The sequence below is a fragment of the Coffea arabica genome, chromosome 2e (assembly GCF_036785885.1).
Source record: "Coffea arabica cultivar ET-39 chromosome 2e, Coffea Arabica ET-39 HiFi, whole genome shotgun sequence".
NCBI lineage: Eukaryota > Viridiplantae > Streptophyta > Magnoliopsida > Gentianales > Rubiaceae > Coffea > Coffea arabica.
In genome coordinates this window covers 13,136,450-13,145,889 of record NC_092313.1, presented here as the reverse complement: position 1 = coordinate 13,145,889, position 9,440 = coordinate 13,136,450, and the positions used below count along the sequence as shown (strand labels likewise).

General features: G+C 35.3%; 2 protein-coding genes across 5 annotated transcripts; both read left to right on the top strand.

Annotated features, from left to right (window-relative positions):
- The first annotated feature begins 1,390 nt into the window (after window positions 1-1,390).
- On the top strand, window positions 1,391-2,578 carry LOC113731059 (uncharacterized). The gene has a single exon (XM_027256097.2). The coding sequence runs from the start codon at window positions 1,569-1,571 to the stop codon at window positions 2,439-2,441; it is 873 nt and encodes a 290-aa protein (XP_027111898.1). The 5' UTR covers window positions 1,391-1,568; the 3' UTR covers window positions 2,442-2,578.
- Window positions 2,579-5,284: 2,706 nt separating this feature from the next.
- LOC113731058 (uncharacterized) lies at window positions 5,285-9,335 on the top strand. 4 transcript variants are annotated; one of them, XM_072079057.1, is made up of 5 exons: window positions 5,285-5,707; window positions 6,596-6,744; window positions 7,170-7,734; window positions 8,556-8,725; window positions 8,957-9,335. In XM_072079057.1, the coding sequence occupies exons 2-5, from the start codon at window positions 6,652-6,654 to the stop codon at window positions 9,146-9,148; spliced, it is 1,020 nt and encodes a 339-aa protein (XP_071935158.1). In that variant the 5' UTR covers window positions 5,285-5,707; window positions 6,596-6,651; the 3' UTR covers window positions 9,149-9,335. The 4 variants fall into 4 exon arrangements, with proteins under 4 accessions (XP_071935158.1, XP_071935159.1, XP_027111896.1 ...); XM_072079058.1 differs by having other exon boundaries at window positions 5,286-5,707; window positions 8,559-8,725; XM_027256095.2 differs by having other exon boundaries at window positions 5,286-5,707; window positions 6,574-6,744.
- The last annotated feature ends 105 nt before the right edge of the window (window positions 9,336-9,440 follow it).

The following is a 9,440-nucleotide window of genomic DNA, read 5'->3' as shown; positions in this document are numbered from 1 at the left end:
AAAATTACTCAAGTAGTTAGAAAATGTGTTGATTATAAAGTAAATAAATTTTGTCAAATAATTTAATATTCAAACAAACTCGCTAGAACTTTCCTAGTAGAGATGTCCATGAACAAAAATTGGTTAGAGACTAAAAATTATATTTCAAGGATTGTTAGTCATATATATAAGGTCTTGGACTATCTTGTTCATTGTCAATTGATTATGAGATGAAAATTCAAGTATTTTATCGTGGTATCAGACACGCTTGTTTGTTACCTATTTTTTAACATAAGTGTGAGGATTTGAATTAAAAATTTCTCATTTATATTTCCTCTCTCATATTGCTCAACCCATCCCTCCTCCTTATTTATTACCGTATTTATTGGTTCACCCGTGACTTAGTTCTTTCTCTGCTAAGTTAAGCCTAGTTACTACATGACTTGGTTCTTTTTCTTTTTTTTTTTTTTAACTAGGTTAAGCCATTTGGCAAGTGAAATGCGAGGGAAGTGTTAGGAGATTAAAAATATCCAAGTTTTTCTACTGGGTTATGTGATAAAAGTCCAAGTTTTTTATTAGATACCATAAATTGATGATACCTGTGTAATTTAAGATTGATCGAGTGTAAAACAATTTTGATATAGCAATACAATAATTAAATTTGGCTCCGGATTTTTACTTTGATAGACTGAATTCAGATTTTGGCTTTGTTGAAGGACTCTAATGGAATTAAGCTTTAATTTAAGGTTCCAAAAATTCTTCCTGGGAGTTTGCGGCGCAAGAAAGATGCTTTAATCGGAAATTACGAGGTTAAAGCTCGATTCTCCGAAGTTTGTAAGTTTCTTTTCTTCTTGGTATTTTTTTATTAATTATTTTTTCACTTGTTTGCATCCTGATCAATATGATTTACGTACTCACTAGAACAGACAGTGGCATGTGACCGACCCGATTAAATATACTAAGTGAATAATTAAATTACTTCTGGATTCAATCCCTCTAATTACAAAATACATATGGAAGATTTCTGACCCACGATTACAAATGAGACCCCACATGCATGAGGTTTTAATCTATGAATGCAAGGGGCTAATTTAGATTTTTTAAAAAATAATTTCAGGACAAGATATATATTATAAGTTTTTTTTTTGTTTTTTTGTGGGTATCTTAAATTTTTTTTTTTTTTGAGTTTACATCAAGAGAAGGTGAAATAATGGAGAAATGCTGAGGATATTTGTAATTTGCTGCTGCTATGAAATCAAACTCTACATAAACGCCTCGGGGGAATGGGTTGGGTAATATAGGAAAAGGAAGTGTAAGTGAGAAGTTTCTGATTTGAAATCTTTTATATATACTAAAAACGTATATACATTGAAGAATTATATTGGATAGTACCATAAAATGGATTACGAGAAGAAGAAAGGGGTAAAAAAAAACTCCACATAAACATTAGCTTCACAATAATTGGCTACAATCAATTAGCTATGAGGAGTTCGGCTGGTGCTTCCACTATTAGCCGTTGACCATTTCAATCTACCTACTAATCCACCAGCCAAAGATAGCTAGCATCAATAGGTCATCAACATAGAGGGATGAAATTGTTTGATGCTCATTGTCACCTCCAAGATCCAAGAATCCATAAAATCTCCCCTCAGATAATCAAAACAGCCCTTGATGCAGGAGTAGTCCATATTGCTGTCAATGGAGTTTCTGAAAAAGACTGGCAGTCGGTGAAAGAAATGAGTGGAGGCAATCTTTGTATTATTCCAAACGTTGGTCTCCATCCCTGGTTTATCCCTGACAGAACTCCCAATTGGCTGAACAATTTGAAGGAATTTCTCGAGTGGACCCCTGAAGCTGCAGTTGGAGAGATTGGATTGGACAAAGCACCATGGGCAAGTCATGTTGATTATGCAGATCAACTTGAAGTTTTTAGTCAGCAGCTTCAACTTGCCAAGGAACTCAATAGGCCAGCATCAATTCATTGTGTGGGAGCTTTTGATGATATGATTGAAATATTGAAATCTTTAGGGCCATTCCCTGCTGGTTTCTTGCTTCATTCTTACATGGGTTCTGCTGGATTAGTTCCTGAACTAGCTAATCTTGGTGCTTATTTTTCGATTTCTGGACATCTCATGCCTGTGGAAGAAAGCAAGGCAAAGAAGATTCTGCAGGCAATTCCTCTTGAAAGAATTTTACTAGAAACTGATGCCCCAGATGCATTACCAAAATCATTAAATTCAGGTTGTTTGCCTATTGTTGCCAAGGAAGCTTCTATACTCCAAGATGAGGGAGGAGACAGATCAGAGTTGGCAATAGATACCCTTAATCATCCAGCCAACATTCATCATGTGCTTAACTATGTTGCATTTTTACTTGAGATGGACAAAGAAGAACTTGCTCAGATCAGCTATGAGAATGCAAGAAACATCTTCTCTTATGAAGGTTCAAAAATTTCTGCTTGAAGGTCACATTTGTGCTTTGATTACAACAGTTTGAAATCAGGAAGGATAGATTGTCATATCATATGGAATGTTACAATTTATCTGATGTATGAATCAAGTCTGCTTCTTAGTTCTATAACATATTATATATTATTCAATCATCCATATCATTTGATGGGACATTTTGATGACAGCAACTTTTGGATCATAAAATACACATAAAAATTGAATTAAAATTAATAAAACAAAACTGTGTCCAATTATCACTTCAAAGTTCACTTGAGTCATTTTGCTCATGGATGTGCTTGAGTTTTCATAAAAGAATGTTTGGACTATGAGAATTACGGTGTATTTTTCCATAATTCATAGTCCTCTTGATTTCCCTTTCGTTGCTTACAGGATAGTGTTAATGGTCCAGATAGGACCACTTGAATGAACAAGACTAATCCAATTTTGTACACATTCTTCAAAGTACTGTACAGACAAAACTGAACATGTTTTTTTTAGGATATAGAATAGCGAATGTACGAAAACGTGCACCGTAAAATCTAATATGAGTTGTCCATTTTGGAGGCCCATGCATTGGTGACTCATCCTCCACAAACGCAAGTATTCATGATCATGGAGTCCTAAGGTTTTGCTTTTGATTCTAGAAACAATCCAGAGTGGGAGATTCATTTTTGATGGGATGTGCTCATTTTAGTAATTCAAGTTCTTGGTCTCAAACCTCGTACAAGACTTCGGCTATCGACTCATGTCCACATATATCGATGATTTGGGTCCTCCAATTTTTCAATTTAGTCATTAAAATTACATGTCATTCTCATATAGTTTTGAAAAGGATCATGTCAAAATTTAGCTTCTTCAATGGAGTTAGTCAGTAGAAGGGCAAACTAAAAACATATTTTGAAGTTTTAATGACTAATGCGGATTGAGATGGATGAAGAGAACAAAAAAAAAAGAATAAAAAGTTAAAACTAATGTATATATGATCAGTATACAACAGATTTATCCTTTTCTTATTTGGCTCAATTTTTTGTGTTAAAAACAGAAAGAAAGGAAATGGATTGAAATGGTAAAACTTAGTAAAACTTTTTAATCACCAAAGCTGAAGAAAAATGGATAGAAAATGAATTAGATGCACCAAAAGGATTATTGGTAGTTTCCCTTTTGCTAGTATTTGTTGGTTTTTGTTTACATGGACAATGACAATCCTACAATTAGACAGGCAAAGTGGCAAACTACCAATATCACCTAGACACGATTTTGGGAGAAACGTTGCTAACTTTCTGACCAGTCTTTTCACTTTAGTTTACCAAACATGGATGATTAGATTCCATTGGGCTCAGGGTGAAATGGTCAAAGGGAAAATTACTGTGTAAATATGGTGACTTGTATGGACCATTGCATTTAAAACCATGAGAAAAGTGCCAAAAATGTTTTTGTTTTTGGTACAATATACCAGTGGAGCAGTACTTAGTTTGGATTGTAATTTTTCATCTAAAATATTTTATGTTTTTTTTATCATATTTTTTTAATTATTTTTTATATAACATATATCAAAATTACTACAACATAATTTTTTATAAAAATTTCAAAAATAGCAATCTAAACGAATTCAAGTCCACAAGGTTTTTCAAAAAAAAAATAAAAAGAAAAAACTTAAAGGTACGAGATTTTGTCAAAAGAGGTAGTTAGCCTTGAACAATTACCGGTTAGTGCATAGTATTTATTGGTTTGAGCATAGCTTGAGTATTATAACTAATCGCCCCCTCTGGGCAGCTCGGGCGGACTTCACGACCTTAGTTAAGGCGTCGGTCCTGGTTTCGATTCCGAGCTTGGGCTGCCTGGGGTATTTTCCTGAGGATCGGTGGGGCCCGCTCTCCTCGGGGTTGGTGGGATTAGTCGGGTGGTCCCGGATACCCCCAACTGAAAAAAAAAAAAAAAAAAAAAGTATTATAACTAATCATTTGTTGACTTTTCTTGTGTACGCATTCTTTACCAAAAAGATTAATAACAAATGATAAAGCAAATTAAAAAAAAAAAAAAGTCATCTGCATATGCAAATATTCGTAACGAAAGCGATAGACATGATAGTAGAAAGAAGAAAGCGCGTCAAATATGAAAAAATAAATAAATACAAGGAAGAAGAAGATAAAGGCAAACAAAAGAAGAAAATTACCCTAGGGACCCAAATGTATTGGACTGTAGAATTTTCTTACATCAAGTTATGTGCCCAATTAATAGGTTTTTAACTCTTAAAAGTGTTGCAAAAAATGAAGAAGTTTCCAAGGGGGAAATTTTAGGAGCCAGGCTTAGAATCCTCTTTCCCCAAAGTAGTCTTTATCCCCTCTGTCCCTTATTTGTACAGCTACCACGTGTCTCTAGCCTTTTGTTAACCCAAATTCAAATAAACTAATAATAATCGATTTACAAGTTTACTTAAAATCAATTAAAACAGATAACTCAAACTTTTTTTTTATTTTCTTTTTAACAAAAAAGAGTCTTGTTGATCATAAACATAGAAATCAATTAAAACTCTTCTTTATTTTTGACCCCAAATCATCTTTTTCTTAAACCTTTCCCCAAATCATCTTTTTCTTAAACCCTAACAAGTATTTTGATTCACTCATTATATCTTTAATCTTGCAACAAAAAAGCTCAAAGGATCAAGCAGCAGGATTCAATATCATCTTTATCCAGGTAAAACAAGACTCTTTTTTGTTAAAAAGAAAATAAAAAAAAGTTTTGAGTTATCGGTTTGTTTGAGTTTGGGTTAACAAAACTTGTAAGCCGATTATTATCGGTTTATTAGAGTTTGGGTTAACAAAAAGCTAGGGACACATGACAGTTATACAAATAAGGGACAGAGGGCTGAGATTATTTTGGGAACGGAGGATTTGAAGCCCTTTCTTTTTGCTTATATGTTTTTCAATTTCCAGAAGGATGAGGAAAGAAAAATCGGATTAATCAAATCCTTTCAAATCAGAGATGGGGCTTCCTAAAAATTGCTCCTTAATTACAGCACCTCGGAAATTCCGAAAACCCATTAAAGTTGCTCAACTCTTTTACTCTCTCTCTCTCTGTTGCTACTTGCCACTACTGCTACTGTCTAACTGAACTAGGTTTTGCCTTCGTTGCTGCTCTTCCAGTTACATCCTGTAATCGGTACATGGTAAAAGAAACTACTTTTCCGGAGGTGTTTGATGCTAAATTCATCTGGGTTCAAGCTAATTTGTCGATCTTCTGAAGAATTCAGCGTCTGGGGTGGCGAAAAATTCGAACTTGTAAGTGATCAAACCTTTAATTTAAGGAGAAAGAAGGGTTTTTTTCTTTTCTTTTCCTTCTTTTAAGGTTCATCTGATGGTCTTTTTAGTTATAAACTCTTTTTTCTTTTTATTCTTGGATTACTTTTGCGGCTGATATGTTTTGCTTTGGTAATGACAAATTGGAAGTTGTTTAAGCTGATAATCTAGTAACATTTAGAGCTTAATTGATTGACTTTGCTGAATTCATTTAAAGATTGTGGTTGCTGACTTTTGATCATAGTTAAATGTTGAACCAGATGTTGGCACCAAAAAAAAAAAAGAGGAACATAGTTTTTGTTAGACATTCGATTGTGAAACCAAGGCAGCTAAGAAGTTTACTGTCTGGGTTGGTGGAAGCAGAAGGGGGAGCTATTCTTATTTATGAGTGTCCTTTCATTAATTTGTCGTATCTAACCTTGATATGTCCCTGCTTAAATTTCCCAGTCAGCATTACTGGGATGCGGTTAGATCCTTAATAGCAAGTATAAGGTGCTAGTTGATGACCGCATAAGCCTATCCTTCCTGAACCTTTGTGTACTCTGTTTGCGTTTATGCATTGATCAGAGGCACTAGCAGTATTTTGTGCTGTTGTGTGTCTGGACATGCATAGGCATCTATTTACTCTCTTGTTTTGTCAGGCTACCTCGGTTGCATTTCCAATTTGTATCTATATTATAATTATTAACATATATAGAATGACCGAGTGATATCTCGCAATATGTACTCAACATTCGAGTAATTAGTAAACGATGGACAGTGATGTATACACACTTTGGCATATGAAGTGGTTATGCATAAAATTGCCTTCTCACTTTTGTCCTTAAGAAGTGGAAATTTCCTTGCAGGTTTCTGAAGTTATTTTTGTAGGTAAAGGCATTCTGGTCTTGGTGTTATTTGGCTGAAGCCTAGCATATGTACTGGTCATGGATACTCGAGTGAAAAGTTTATCCTGGATTGGAAACATACGGGAAAAGTTTGAAACTTTCTATTCAGAGATCGATGACATTGTAAAGGAGGTATTGGACTTGTATTCTTGATTCCTGTTACTTTTGAAACAACTGTTTTGGTTTTTTCTTATGTTTGCTATTATTTCCCAAGTACTTATGGTGGTTGTGGGGATTGAATTTTTTGTGGCTAGTTTGAAATATAACATTGATGAATTCCATGGCTTTTCAATTTGTTCAAGAGTGCATTATCATCTCAGGATGAGCATTTTGTGGATGGAGCTGTCTACAGTTTTTCATGATTTATTCTAGCAATGAGATTTTTTTTCCCCTTTTCCTTTTTTTGTTGTTACAAGATATTATAATTGTGTTTTTGCTTCAATTGTGTTTAATAGTCCACTACCTCCTATTTGCTTGATCTGATCAGTTAGTCTGGTTCAATGATCAGTGAACTTCAATCACCTGACTGTTTGTGGTTTAATTGCTTTGTCGGACAGAATCTTGAATATGGTGAAAACCAGTTGCTTACAGCAGGGGCAAATGTGAAACAATTCTGTTCAGAGTTCATGGAAGAAGTGCTCCCTGAGAGTATAATAAACTCCTTACAAGAGAAAACTACTACGTCTGAAAATGCAAAAAGGGTTGTCCATGCCGGTGGATTACCGGATAAAGAAGCCAATGCAGGCCATAAAGACGGACCATCTGATTGTAATTCTTCTAACCAACCAATTTTGATGGAAACTGTTGAAGAGGCAGATATTACTTTGTCATTTACTTTAAAAGCCAATGATGGAAGGGAAATGAGCTTTGAGGAAAATCGTGTTAAGGAGACAGAATTTTCATCTGAAATTCTCAAATTTGAAGGTCATGGGGGTGGTGGATTTCGTGTTCAGAAAGAAGCAGGGGAAACCAATGACTTTGATCCTCAAGATGGCATAGCCAAATTATCAACTGCCCAGCCTTTACCTAATGCTATTGTCTCTCCAGGCTCTAACGCACGTCAACTTCTGGAGAATGAATTGTCTTCTTCTGGTCGCACCTTGTCAAAAGAATTAATCAATGGTAAGTAGTCTTCTATTTGTTGTTGTTTCGTGTTTGCTTAAGTTTCATTGTTCTTTTATCTGCATCAGAAAATGTTGGATGTTCCAGACATTGCTATGCAGTTATTTGTTGCTAATTTTTTGTGTCTTGGTTTGAGTCTTAGGCTGTACTTGCTTAACGGGTCTCATAGGCTGATGTTCTTTTTCACATAATTCTTAGTTTTGTCTTTTCTTTTCTCTTCTCCTGTTTCTTTTTTGTGATCTATTTTCTGCAATATGGAATTAAGTGATAAATGGAAGGAATAACAATTGAAACATAAAAGAATAATTAGCTTAAGTTTGGGATCAGTTACTTATGCAATCCTAACATGTTTGTTTTCCTTCCACAGTAATTTTTGCCCTTTGCCTAATTAGATTAAAAATATAATATTTTGAAAAAATCTGTTCAGGGCCTATGTTGAATTTCTGCTGACTGCTGACAGTTGCAGAACTGTGAAATTTCAGCCCTGGGGAGGAGTGAGGAGTTGGTGTTGGGATTCATTACAAATTTTTATTTGTCATTTGTAGAGAAGAAATTGATTGGTAACCTACCTTTCAGTTTAGTAGTAAAACAATGGGCAGTTTTTAGTACTTCTTTTACCTCTCAAAATAGTTAATTTGAACGTCTTGCATGCTTGAAATCCTGAGCTATTGGTATTTCCTCTACTATTTTGGTTGGTTGAGTTAGGGATGAGTGAATTGACCATAAAACGTGTTTACAGTTTCTATCTTTTTAAATTAAGAGTTGATGAAAAAATAGTTGTGCTCATCATTTGATGAGTATTCTTCTTTCAATTTGATTAGCAGAGGGACTAAATGGCCACACAGCAGAGGAGACCAAGGGCAAGCATGTTAGTGACCTGGGTATTATGCAGCTGCCAAACAAATTGAAGATTGAGGATAGCTCCACTGTGCTGGACAGCAACGAATATCATTTAACATCTGATTGTCCAGAGCAACCCCAGGCTCATCATGTACACTTCTTTCTTATAGTGTCTGTTTTCCACATTTATTCCCCTCGCTGACCTTTTACAACACCAAAGTCTTGTTCTTCGTCTACGTATCCTTTGCGCGCGCATGCATGCTTCTTCCCCCCCCCCCCCCCTCTCTTTTGGGCAGCCTGAATTCATATCTGCAGGGTTGAATTAGCCTAATGTTCTTAGTAAATTTTGTTGACGTATTTTTCTTTCTTTGTTTACTTATAGAGAACTGCATGCAAGTCTTGTTTGGCAATGGAACTTGAGAAACATTGTGAATGTGAGAGGGCAGCTGGCTCGAAGGGTTTTAATGCAGAATCTGATCAACCTGAGGACAAACTCCCATCACAAGCCTTGCTTGCTGGAGAATCAGAGTTACTGGATGAGGAGCTTTGTGAATCTGACTGGGTGATCGTTTAAGCTTCCATGGAACAAACAAGTACCAGAAACTCGGAATCTCATTTGGAAGACAATAATGTAAATGCCTCGATTTAAGGGCTTTTGTTTTTCGAGTTTGGGACATCGAGATGATTTGTGAATAGGCAGGCTGAAAAGCACCACTTGCATTTTGCAATCTAAATAATATTGAAACAAAGTTGTTTTCTGAGTGTGTCTGTATTTTTGGTGCTTGTATAATCCCATGTGGTATCTTCCAGGTTCTTCTCAATGCAATCAAACTAGCCTATAGTAGAACTCCCAAGTCATACATATG